Source organism: Epinephelus lanceolatus, chromosome 20 (assembly GCF_041903045.1).
Source record: "Epinephelus lanceolatus isolate andai-2023 chromosome 20, ASM4190304v1, whole genome shotgun sequence".
In the NCBI taxonomy this organism is placed as follows: domain Eukaryota; kingdom Metazoa; phylum Chordata; class Actinopteri; order Perciformes; family Serranidae; genus Epinephelus; species Epinephelus lanceolatus.
In genome coordinates, this window is record NC_135753.1 from 19,110,603 (window position 1) to 19,124,062 (window position 13,460).

General features: G+C 42.4%; 1 protein-coding gene across 22 annotated transcripts in view; it reads left to right on the forward strand.

The window, feature by feature from the left end:
- The window catches only part of kiaa1217 (KIAA1217 ortholog), a 149,701-nt gene that overhangs the window by 109,564 nt on the left and 26,677 nt on the right, over positions 1-13,460 (forward strand). For 13 of the 22 annotated variants that reach the window (XM_033639520.2, XM_078162945.1, XM_078162946.1 and 10 more), the window contains exons 3-6: positions 5,013-5,093; positions 7,179-7,374; positions 11,541-11,739; positions 12,780-12,873. In XM_033639520.2, coding sequence (XP_033495411.1) covers positions 5,013-5,093; positions 7,179-7,374; positions 11,541-11,739; positions 12,780-12,873 — 570 coding nt within the window. Of the gene's footprint in view, positions 1-5,012; positions 5,094-7,178; positions 7,375-8,455; positions 8,566-11,540; positions 11,740-12,779; positions 12,874-13,460 lie in introns of those variants that run through there. The other 9 variants (XM_033639515.2, XM_033639529.2, XM_033639530.2 and 6 more) reach the window with 3 other exon arrangements.

Here is a 13,460-nt window from a genome sequence, read left to right on the forward strand (position 1 = left end):
GACAGGTAGCACTGAAAAGCACCCATACTGTACATGCGTGCTCGGGTGCGGATACACTGAGAATTGAAATGTGGCATTGTGAGAGAGCACAATATATTTTATAACATGTGCAATAGCATTGATGTATAGCATTTTAATATTCCATTTAATTTGGGAAGGCAGACACACAAACACAGACCTGAGCTTCCTTCATGATGACAGCATACTGTTTGTCAGACCGCTGTTGCATGAATGTTTTCAGGATGTCCTGGGTTCGGGTCAGATTTTCTGGAACAATGGCCTGATTCACTCATGCATGTGCTCAGTCTCTCTTTGTATCGCTCTCTTTCAAACACACACATACAGACATCATGCGTTTGAACTGCTTACTTTCCCTTATCTGGCTTTTCTACAAGCATGCTTATTTGCCTAATCATCGATTGTCCACATGACATTACACTTGACATCCATTTAACATGGAGCTGCTGCAAGACAATTAGAAACCTTTAAGAAGCAGTCATGAAGATTTCAGTCCTGCTTTGGCAAAGTCTGTGCGTACTGTCGCTGTTGCTGTTGCTGTTACTGGTGGCAACAGCAAATGTGGTTTATTAACACAGGTCACAGAGTTCTGGGGCAGATAAACAAACTGTTGTCATTTTAATAAAGAAGTCAGACAATAATTGGTCTTTTTCCATCCTTCTGGAGTCTGCAGACAGCAGGGTACAGCGAAAGGGGTTGGGTTTAGCCTCGCTAAGGTGGAGGTGTGCAGCCTGTCACCTGCAGGTCTTCATCTAACTGTGGCTGCTCCTTCTTTTTCCATTGCTCCCTGCAATATTTTTAACTTACCTGTCAAAAAATGCTGAAAATGACTGTTGTCTGAGACACATTTTTGATGAACGATCGCAGTAAGTCCCCAGCCCATTGAAAAACACATTGCATTCCCTGTGACTACTTCATGATATAAGTCACCTCCTTTTTTTTGCCAGTTTTCTTTAGAGGTTATTATTATGGTATTGGATAGGACAGCTTCAGAGTGAAGGGGGTAGAGAGAGGGGGGATGACATGCTAGAAAGGGCTACAGGTTGGACTCGAACCTATGGCCACTGCAGCAAGGACACAGCTTTTGTACATGGGGCGCCAGCTCTACTGGGTGAGCTACTGGGCGTCCCAGTTGGGTACTTTTAATGTGAAGTTGCAGCAGTAGGAAAGTTTTAGTTTGCATTGGGAGTGACTTAATGTGGCAAATTTTCCAGGAGTGTCGCCCTCAACACCCAGTTCATAATACTGCAAATATATAAATATTGCAATACTTAAATCAGTGGGCCATGAGCTCAATTGCTACTGTGTTACCTTACTCAGCGATGGATAGCGATGGGCCTATCAAGATAATTACAATACGATACGATACGATATGATACGACACGATATGATACGATATGATGCAATACGGTACGATGCAATAATTATAATCAGCTTATCAAGGTCAGCAAAAACAATCAACGGTATGTCCATATATCCTAAGATATTGCCCTTGTGTTTACATGCAGGTTTATTTATATAAGAATGTCACCAAAATTTTAGCAAACATGATGCCAGAATAGACAGCAGGGTTTTCCCTACTATTATAAGACTTGGACATTATTACGGTATTATATTATCATTATATCAGTGGCATAAAATGGTCTTAAAATGACAATATTGTTTATTGCATTATTTCTGGGACAATATATCGTCCAGCAAAAGTAATTATGATGACAGGCCTGGATATTGACTTAACAGATATTTATTTTAATAGAAATCTTTAAGATTTTTACTGAAAGATTCTTGTTATAGTGCCTTTGTGAGCTAGTGCCTGATGGCCTCAGGAAAATGTTTGCATCTAAGCTGCACAACATGACCACTGATCAGGCATTAAGTTATTTCTCCACCTTATTGAACCATGCTGAGTGTTTGACCCAGGTATATAACAACCCACTGACATTGGCCACAGCACTGCACAGATACATCACCATCTCTGTGGTTGATATTCTCTGATTTGTTTGACACTTCCGAGATCTATTTTCTAGACACGTTCCTTCTCAAGGGGCTCTTTTCATGACTGTATAACTTGTCATATTCCTGTGTATAAGCTAATGCTGGTGTCTCACATTCACATTCATCATAGCTGTCAGAGCAAATGTGGCGTTCAGAGGGAGCCACTGCTGAAAAAGCAGAATCACAGACTGTATGGTATTGACTGAAGCGGGGGAAATCACTGGTGTGGAATGTGCTGTAGGTGCGAGCAGGTTGAAGCAGGTTTTACAGTGCTAATCAGCGGTTGGCCTGCGTTTTTCACATCTGGACCCTAAAGCGGGAAGTGGTTAGCCGGGACAGGAAGTGGCTTTTGATGCGGGGCATTTTGGCAATATCAGACGTAGCCGTTGTCAGAATGATGATCACTGCGTGCGTGCATGAGGAAGAGGGAGGAAGAGAGACAGAGGAGTTCATCTGAACTAAACTGTTGACCTTTGAAGGGGACACCTCATTTGTCAGATGTGGACTGGTGTGGAGTGGTTTAACTTAATTACCTCTTTCCACAGGGAGGCAGAAGGTCTCATTTGCAATTTCCTGCACTTTTATATGCGACTGCTTCTGCTTTATCTTTGTCTCCTGTGCGATTCTTCTCCAGCTGTCACATTGTGGCTATTTAAACATTTTCCTGTGATTTGAAGTGGGAATAAAGTTTCAATTAGCATATTTAAATGTAAAACAAGAAGTAAACAGAAGTTACATAGTCTTGCTTTAACTACAGTTTTTGTGCAAAGACATTTTAGTGGAGTTGTTTGATCTTGTGAGACTTCAATAAATAGTTTAAATAGATCGATACCACCTGGAGCCAGGACACAGTTAGCTTATTTGAGTAGAAAGCCTTAAAACAGAGGAAAAACAGCCAGCCTGGCTCTGTATATATAATTGCTAACGGTCTTCTCACCTCATGCTACATTCATGCGCTCCTCAGATGGTTCCATTTCTTGAACTGGGAAGTCATTATTTGAACATTGGTGTGTTCATGAGCTTTAAGTCGTAATCTGGAAACAACATGGACATTACAAAGATATGTTGTAATGATTTCGTCCCAGACTTGTTGCTGCACCAGTACGTCCCCTAAAACTACTAAAATATTGCTTCACCTGAGTAATGCTAATAAATGACTTTTCTGCGTGAACAGTAACTAATTATTACAGCTCAATATCATATTACAAATAACGTGAGGAAAAAAAATTACATGCAATATGTAAATTAATAACAAAAATGATAACTATCAACCGAACATTTGCCTTTGTCAGACATGTTTCTGTATAATGACGTCAGCTCATGCACCAAAACTTTTGCCAACATTCCTAGTTGTTGTTCCAACTTGAGGGTGTGTTCAAGTGAATTTTCCCAGCTGGGAACTCATTTTCCCAATTATTTTGACACCACAGCCAGCTGTAATTATAAGACTTAACTAAATGTGTCCTATCTGATGGCTTCAGTATTAATTTACTTCACCAAGTAAGTTTTTTCATGCAATAAACTCAGAAAACATGAGTGTTAAGTGAACATCTACACAAGTTTGAGTGCAGGTTTTCTTCCTCCGCTTTGGTATTTGAGAAAATATTGGATTACACTGCCAGACCAGCCTGACATAATTACTACTTACAGGTGATGGAGGAAGCCAATACGATTCAACACTCCCACGGGTGACACAGTAGCACAGGAGAAGACAGAACAGCGGTGTGGGAGGGCTGTTTGGACCCACCACCACTGAATACGCTCATAAATCTTTCAGTGCTCAGATTGGATTTCCCAACACATGTCTGGTTTCAGGTGACACGTCAACTCAATGTGACCCTCCTGTTTTAAAAGGTCACTATCATCATGTATTAACAGTATAAGGGCACATTTTTATTCATGTATTTTTAATCTCTGGGCACTGCAGCCTAAGCATATTTTAATGGAATTACAGGAGTTGAGTGATGGCTCAGCAGTTTTCTCTGCTGTGTCAGGTCACTGTGAAGTTGTATCACGTACAGTAAATGCTTGCACACTGTAACTCAGCAAATATCATGTGACGGGATGACAACGGTGATGGTTGGAAATGCTCCAGGGATGTTGTGTAATATTAATGATGGCAATTAATTAATTGGTAATTAATAGCAATTGTTAAGTGGTGGGGTTTCCAGGATTTTATGTCCGTACTCATTAAAGTCAAATAAGCTCATGAAAAGTAGCTGTCGACTAAAGCAGAATTTGGTATATTGCCAAGTAGGTTTTCACATGCAAGGAATTTCCTTTTGTGGTTTGGCACATAGACGAGAAGAAATTACAAATGAAAAACTAAAAATAAAATAAAAATATTAAAAAAAAATACTATTTAAAGATATGTACAATGTGCAAAGTTTCACAGTGTTAAGAATAAGAATACATTAATAGGGCTGGACATAAATATTTGACTATTTGGATACTTGGATGTCAGATGTTAGCAGCTGCTACTGTGTTAGCTCGTGCTAACTGGGCAGATGGTGAACTGACTGTTTGCTGGGATGAGAGTAGCTCTGGAGATGGTCCATCAGTGCTGCATCTAACCTGTGCAACAGGAACACTGAATCTTATAAATAAAAATATCACATCTTAAATTTGTTGGCGCTTGCATGCTGTTTCTGCAATTCTGTTTCACCGTGCTTTGTCAGGAGTCTCAAATTCATAGCCCTACTGTCATGAATATTAATGTTAAGCACCCCACCCCCACCCTGACCAAAGCTAGGTATTCGAGACAGACATGATAAATAAATGCCATCTGCTGTTAGGTAAAATTGAAGATACACCTACATCTAGGTTCTCCTTTTACCCTCTTCCTACTTTTCTCTGGTCTGCTGTTGACATTGATTTGTTTCCATGGTTCCTCTGTTTTGTTTGATGACCATTTCTTTTTCCATCTCACCCTCCCACTGGCATCTCTTAGGCATTTGCTTTTTATTTTTCCCCTTCTCTCCTTTTTTTTCTCCCATCAGACTTTACAGGGCATGCTCTCCTCCCTCCACTCTGAGCTTGACATTCAGAGGTACTTGATGAAAATCCAATTGCCCCACAGAGTTAGTCAGCCTTTTATCTTATCTGCATCATGCCATTGTGCGTGTGTCAATGTGTGTGACTGTGTTTGCATCCTCACTAACATCTGCTGTGCGACCGTGTTCCTAACCCTCATGCCCCCCGTGCTTCTTAGTGTCTGAGCTGTCTGTGCCTGCCAAGCACACTTGGCTGTCAGGATAAACCAGTTTTGGCCATGAAAGCTCCCACACATCAACTGCACTTAATATAAAAAGCTCCAATTCTTTATTTGTCCGTACGTGTATGAGTGTGGGAGAGCAGCAGCGTGTGCATGCAGGTGTTTTCGAGATAACCTGTTGGACTCGGCCTCGTGTCTCCATCTGCATTAGCTCTACAGCACCACACTTCTGCCAGGGGAGAAGAGCATTTCATAAAGAGCTCAGTGTTCACTGACCCCTCGGTATTAGTCCCACCTCGTCCCGGTGGTACGGATCACCTTACAGCGCCGCACAATAGCTCAATGGGCTCTGTAGTCTCGTCACACATCGTCTTATTGTAGCTGGGGCTTGAGGATGCCACGTCATGCAGATCGGATTACAGAGTATCCAACTGATCTTCAATCTTTGATGACACAATTCTTGATCCTTAATCAGCGGCAAAAAGGAATATCTCCTTCTTTAGTACCTCCACTCTGGGTGTCTGTTTGATCTCTTTGAGTGTGTCATCATGCACTTGTGCTTGAAAATGTCTTTCGTATACTGTTAGTGTCACTATTATATCAGACCCTGGCTTATGTGGGTGAGTATAAACTTTAAAGTTGAGACTGTTAAGGTGGCACGGTGTGCAGTGTTCAGCATTGTGGCCTCATAGCAAGAGGGTTCCTGGTTCGAATCTGGTTTTCTTAGGGTACTCCGGCTTCCTCCCACAGTCCAAAGACATGCAGGTTAATTGCGACACTAAATTGTCCGTAGGTGTGAATGTGAGCATGAATGGTTGTCTGTCTCTATGTGTCAGCCCTGTGATAGCCTGGCGACCTGTCCAGGGTGTACCACGCCTCTCGCCCTGTGTCAGCTGGGATAGGCTCCAGCCCCCCCACGACCCCCAACAGGATGAGCGGTTACGGGAAATGAATGAATGAATAAATGACTCCTGTTATGATTAGAGGCTTCCTTCTGCTTGATAACTTTTAGTGGCTGTAATGTGCTTGTGGGACAGCACTGATCAGTATTAAATGTGTGAGCATGTATCAGTGACATATAGTATTAACACTAGTCTGCAATTCTGCATGAGTGAAGTGGTTTGGTTTGTGTAGTTGCGCTAGAGTCAAGCTCCAAGGTGCTTTATTCTAGCTCGCCAAAGAACATGTGTAACTCATAACGTAAGAGCACTAGTGTTATTTTCCAACTCCACCAAATGCATCATATCTTAAAGGTCCAGTGTGTATGATTAATAGGGATATATTTGCAGAAATTGAATGTAATGCAGTAAGTATTTCCTCTTTCCTTATTACCTGAAAATAAAAATGGTTGTGTTTTTGTCACCTTTGAATGAGGGGTTTATGTCTACATATGGAGCATTTTCTTGTCTGTGGAGACCATCATGTTGCACCGCCGTGTTCCTACAGTAGCTCAGAATGGACAAACCAAATGCTCTACAAAGGGCCATTCACATTTTAGGCATCAACCGCGGTAGTTAGAAGCTCCTCTGACAAGCATTGTCAAAAAAACACAGATTTTTTTTTTTAACATGACACTGCTTTATTCAGTGTTTTTACCATTTTAAATCACCTGGCCCATCTGTTTTTGAGAGGAAGAACCATCTATGGATAATTTGGCTCCTGGTAAATCCTCCCTTCTGCAAAAAAAACCTCCTGAATAATAAGTACTGAAGGAATTCTAACTTCTAAGTTTCAGCTGGTTGCAGTCTGCAATCATCACCTCTAGATGCCACTAAATCCCCCTAAATCTTACACACTGGACCTTTAAAGAGTTTGCGTGATGTTCATTGGCATCTTTTTTTTGTGTCATGTTGAGGGAATAAAAAACAATGCATGTGCTGTATTATTTTGTGTACGATGTGTCCATTGTCTAACCCTTACCGTATCTTCTTCCATGTGCCTCCCCCTCCAGAGCAGAAGCCCAAAGCACGGCCCCAATCCGCAGCTCGGCGTCGGCGACCAGGTCGACCACCTATCCCTGGCCTCCCTGGACTCGTTGGACGCCATGTCTGATGCTGACGCACCCACAGCCTTCACCCGCGGCAGCCGGGTTCGCGCTAGCCTGCCCGTGGTGCGATCGACCAACCAGACAAAGGACCGCTCACTAGGTACAGTATGAGGCTATTGGGTTAGTGACAGTTCAATCAGTTGAGAAAATTTCTTATCTGTATCTGGCTTTGTTGCTTGTCTTTGGCCACAGAATGTGTCAATCAGCTGTCTTGTAGTTCTCTCAAAATCCCCCAGACTGCCACAGAGATTTTTTTTTCATATCTGAGAATAAAGACTCAAATGTTAAATTGACTTTGTGAATAGACTGAGGTGAGAGTGAATTGACTTTAATCCTCTTCGATAACCTACACTTTGCATCTTTCGTAGTGTAATCTCAGCACAACTTTAGAACTCTCTGAAGTAACTCCTAACCGCGCCATGATCTCACCGTTTCACCTTGTCCAAGTCTTTCCCTCTCACTCCATCTATCTTCTCCTCTCCTCCCTACTTCCTTTCTCCACCTCAGCTCACAGCTCTGTTTTAATTAGAATTCATTTCCTCTGTAGTGAAAGATTAGGGAATCCATCCACAATATGCCATCGTGTTATTGACAGGATTAGAAATGGGTCGTCTTATCAACACACATGGTGCTTCATTTGCATCCATATGCAGAAGCTGTGAGTTGTGCAGAATTAGGTTGCCGCATTAGGGTGAGAAAGTGGCGGAAAGAGTGTGAGAAGTTCCCAAACAAAGTGTAGAGTCTGTCATTTTTCAGGAGGATAGTCTTCAAAGGTAGCTCGCAACGCAGCAAGGCATCTGCTGCTGGATAATAGCAAAGCGTCTGAATGACACGCCTTTTAAACAAAGTGAAAATGAATGAAACTATAGGGTGCCGTTTGCCACGCTTTTTCATGCCAGTAAGTACCTCTTGCTTTGCTTGAGAAGCAGAGATGCCAAATCTGTACAAAAACACTTTAAACAGATATGCTTTGCAACACATACATGCACAAACACACACGTGCACCAGCGTTCCCCTTTTCCCTCTCAGAAATGTCAGGACAAAGCATTATGACAGTGGGGGGCTATGGTGTGATGAAGGGGGAGGAGAGAAAAAGGGGCACCACTAAACTACAGTGTCCCTCCCACAGCCTCTCACGCGCACACACAAACACACAGGCACACACTTCTCTGGGTCCCAACGGACATTTGGGGCTTCGTGTCTACAGCTTGTGCCGTAGGAGCTGTCGCGTGGTCTTTACCAGAGCATCATAAGACTTAACAGAAACCAGGAAATCCTTAAAACCCCTAATGTGAGTATCAGATTTCATCTAGAGTGTGGCATCAAGTGTATTATATTTCAGGTCATTTATTCTGTGGTTCTGATATTGCATTTTTCTGTTTTTTTTTTGTCACGTTTCAAACTCTGTGATTTTATTAACGGACCCAAATGATGTTTTACTTTTGTATCTCACTGGAGAAATGTTTGAAGCTCAGACAGTCTGCAGTGCTGTGCCCATTTGGTCAGGAAACCCACTGGCCATTTGCTTCCAATCTTGAGTGAAACCAGGCGCTCAGGAATGTAACACGGCTCTCTGTTAGACCCGAGCCATTCAACTTTGTTGCAGCAAATAAAAAACGATGTGAAAGAATTCAAACCTTCATAGCTCGTGCTCAATCAATGGCGCTTTGTCATCAAAATCATTCGCTTTAATTGCCAACATCTGGATGAAAACTAGCCGACTGTTAGCGTAACAGCTCTCAGGGGAAGGATGAAGTTATTCTGCAAATGGGCACTTTGTTAAGTTATTACTACCCCAGAAACCCAGACAGACCAGAAAGAGCAATGATAGACTCAGCAATTTTGTTTCCTGGATTTGCCCTCTCTCTGTCTCACTCTGTCTCGTGGAGCATGTTGGATCTTGTATAATATTTCAGCAACATCTGGGAGCTTTTACTGGCTCTGTCCTTTTATGGGGTTACACCAAGTAAAACCATTCCTCCTTTCCTTAAAACCAGCTATTATCAGTGCACAAATGTAAAAGTGGTATTGAAATGACTGATTTATGCGCGTCAAAACAAGTCTTTTGTCTCAGCAGTTAATGAAATGTGACAGTCTCTATGATTCGTAAGTAGTAAGATTTTAAAAATAAAACTCCTTTTAGTCTTTTTATTAAAGTTATATTTTTGCAACAGATGAATGTACAGTAAAAAAAAATCAGTGTCATGCTGTTTGGATCTGCAGTGAATCAGTGAATAGAAATAGAAATGTGTTTTTTTTCTCTTCCCTGGCATTGTTTATACAAGTGCAGTGTGGGCGTGTCCATAAATTTTGTGGGGGAGACATCTGTTTTTGTAAAGCACAGTACAGAAGCCACACCCAGGGTTCAGAGGTTCAGGCTTTGGTCGTTTTGATGCACAACTTGTACGGTTCCACCCCGAGCACACAGCCCTGCCTCTGCCCCCAATTCGTGCCCCTTACACCCTTTCTAAATATCAAGTGATTTGTCTGGAATATACAGCATGCTGATCTTAAACATGTGTAACATGAACAGGAGCAGAGTGGCACCTTTAGTACAGTGCCACATGTCTTATTAGTTTGCTATTGAAAATATATCAGGACACCATAGGCCACAGAAAGTTTTTTTATGATCAGTTCAAAGGCTTTGTTTTCCTTTGGGCAACAATTGAGGGTAAGCATTCATTCTGAAGCCTAATTCAAGAGTTAAAAAAAAGAACTCTCCGAACCCACAAATGGGGACTTTGAAGGACAGTTTACCATCCGCATATTACAAGACTGAAGATGATGAAAGTGTTTTTCGACTTCAGCTGCTAGGGTTTAATGGTATAAATGGTACACCAGTGTATAAATGGAGAAATGGACTTTTGCTCATGTAAATCTGGACAAGTTCAGGCACTGAGCGGCCATGATCAGACAATGTGATTCAGGCAAGATGCCAACTGTGTTTTCCCAGGTCAGGAATGGCACAGGAAAAAGTGATTTTGTGTGAGGTCATGCATTGAAGGTTGTTCGGGGCTTACTCAAACTGCAGTAAATATGCATTTATATTTGACCAGCTCTGCCTTTGCAAAGTTTTCTCTTCATACATTAATTCACAAAGTTGAAAATTTGCTGAAAAAGGTTGAAATTCAGATACTGAACAACTTTTACTGAGTACATTCTCAGCATTGCTAAGTAAATACTTCAGGGAAGGTTCACCCCTAAGCCAAAAAATACATATTTTTCCTCTTACCTGTAGTGCTATTTATCTGTCTCAATGGTTCTGCTGTGAGTTGCAGAGTGTTAGAGCTATTGACTGTAGAGATGTCTGACTTCTCCTGAATATAATGGAACCAGATCGCACTCAGCTTGTGGTGTTCAAACTGGCAAAAAAAACATTTGAAAAATGTCTCTTTTCAGAAATCATGACCAGGTTATTCAAGATAATCCACAGACCTTGTTGTGAGCAGTTTAATACAGGAACTATTTTCTTTCGACCAAACTACATCCACCAACTGAAGGTTATGGCCAAAAGCAAGAGAGAAAAGGAATCGTGACAAAACCAGTGATTTAGACTCCTACCAACCATGTCACCATGTGGAAGGAAGTGTGCATCTACTCATAGACGAGAGGCTTGTGCTTATGACAGCGCAGGATGTAAACATTATTGGCGTCCTTCTCTGCTAAGCTGTAACGTTAGCTAGCTCAGTGGTGCTAGGTGAGCTAGTAATAGTTGCACACTTTCTTCGGCACAATGATATGGTTGGCGGTTTTAGTTCTGTAGAAAGAAAATAGTTCCTACATGAAACTGCTCACAACAAGGTCTGTGGATTATCTTGAGTAATTGGTTCATCGTTTCTGAAAAGAGACATTGCTGTTGAGTTTTTCGTATTTCTTTGGCGCTTTGAGCACCACAAGCCGAGTGCCATCTAGTTCCATTATATTCAAGAGAAGGCAGACATCTCTACGACTGATACCTCCAACACTTGGCAACTCACACCAAAAAAATCTAGACAGATAAACGGCACTACGGGAAAGAGGAAAAATATGTATTTTTGATTTCGGGTTGAACTGTTCCTGTAACTGATTAACACTAAAGGAGGACCAAACCTTTTTAGCATTCGAAAAACAGCAAGAGCACAATCTGCGAAAAACAAAACTGAAAGAATCACTGCTCCTGCAATCTGCAGAAATCAAAAGCCCGTCTGAGTCATAGGAAGCATTTTCATTAATTAAAAGAAGTTTGCTTTTGGCTCATCACCGTCCTCCCCCGCTTTCTCTCCGCAGGTGTGCTGTACCTGCAGTACGGGGACGAGACCAAACAGATCCGTATGCCTAATGAGATCACCAGCATCGACACTGTCAGAGCTCTGTTTGTTAGTGCCTTCCCACAGCAGCTCACCATGAAGATGTTGGAGTCGCCCAGCGTCGCCGTCTACGTCAAGGACGACATGAGAAATATGTACTACGAGCTCACTGATGTCAGGTAGATATTTGCTTTTGTGTAATAAACATGGATGCAGAATACATACTGGACAGCAAGCACTGTGTTTTGCCAGTCTAGGTTTAACAGGTCATTCAAGGATCACAATTCTTTTAGTCTCTGAAGGTCCTTTCCTTTTCCCCTCCCAGAGAACTTCCTGTCTGAACTCCCCCTGCACAGGAAGTGTCACAGTCCAGGAAAGCTTCTCGCTTCCTTTTTCCATCATGTTAAAACTCACTCGATAGAACGTTATTTGGAGATGAAGCCCTTTGGCAAAATGTCTCCTATATACCCAAACAAACCGGAGGGCACTCATGAGAGTCTCGGATGACTTTCCTGCCTGTTGTCCTCTCTCCTCTGGTGAAAGTTTGACTCGAGAAAGTTTGAACACTGTGAGCTTTGTCTTTTTTTTTTACTTTTTGAGGCCTTTTTATGTGTTTTCACAGAGTAGTTTCCAAAGTATTGTGTACCGTGTATCATTTACAAGCGCACAAACACACATATACGAGCTCACTGCTGTTTCTTGCTCCTTGTACCTTCCTGGTTTGGTATTCACCAGCATGTCTTATCAATAATACAGCAGATTTTATGTGTCGCAGCGGTGTACAGCCTTTGTTCGAGTTGTTTTTCACAAAAAACATTACTCTTAAAGACTAAAGCAGCTTTGCCCCCCTCTCTCCAGAGTTCCTGCTCTAGTGCCATGTGTACTTTGTGACTAATTTTTTATCAGGGTTGTAAAGAAATCCAGAGTCCAGGGTGCAACACCGTAGTGAGAGAGCGAGACCAGCAAAAGAAGGAGCGGATCTGCTCTCCGTTTATGCGGTCGCGCCACGTTTCAACACAGTAATAGCAGATGTTTTGATAGACTTTAGAGATTTAGAGGAAATGTCATATAACAGAGAACTGTCAGAGCCTCTGTCAGGGTATGTGCCCTTAGCGGGGCTGACGCAGAGACTGAGATCCAGGCTGAGGCAGGATCGGCCGCTGTCTGACGGTGATATCTGGGCTGCCTGTTTACCACGGGATACCTCTTTCCCCTACAGGAACATCACAGATCACTCCTGCCTGAAGGTCTACCACAAAGACCCAGCACAGGCGTTCAGCCATGGGCCAAGACCTGCCAATGGCGATGCCAGGGTGAGTACTCCACTGACACAGATGCTAACAGCAGTGAAAATGATTGTCTTGTTAACAGCAGCAGCTGCAGGGATACAGCCAGACTTGTTGCAGATAGAATAGTAAGGCCAGCCTCCAATTCTTCTCTTTCTCACATCCTGTTTGCAGTCAAGGGAAGGAATGTCCCCCTGCCTCATCTTAATCTGTTTAGAGGGGGTCTTTTATTGTTCTCCCAGGGGCCTGTGATTGGGCCTCGCCTGTACGCTCCACTGCAGCCTGCTTTAAGGACAATTGAGCTCAAATCTCAGGACTATTTTCCTTATTCATTCTCCCCCCAATATCAGCTCTAATCTTTTTTCTCTTGTTCTGATTCCAGCATGTTTGTTTCCTGCTGATGTAACAAAACTAAAGCCCCAAAGAGCCCTTTCCTCAAATGTTCCGCCTCAAATCCTCCTCTTTAATCCACATGACCCTTTATCTAACCCGCTGCTCCTCTCTGCCTGCTGCAGATTTCCAGGCGGCGTCGCAGCACCATTGTGATACTGCAAAAATTACATTAACCTTAGCCATAATCCCATTGCCACATACTGTATGTGTCACATGAGTGT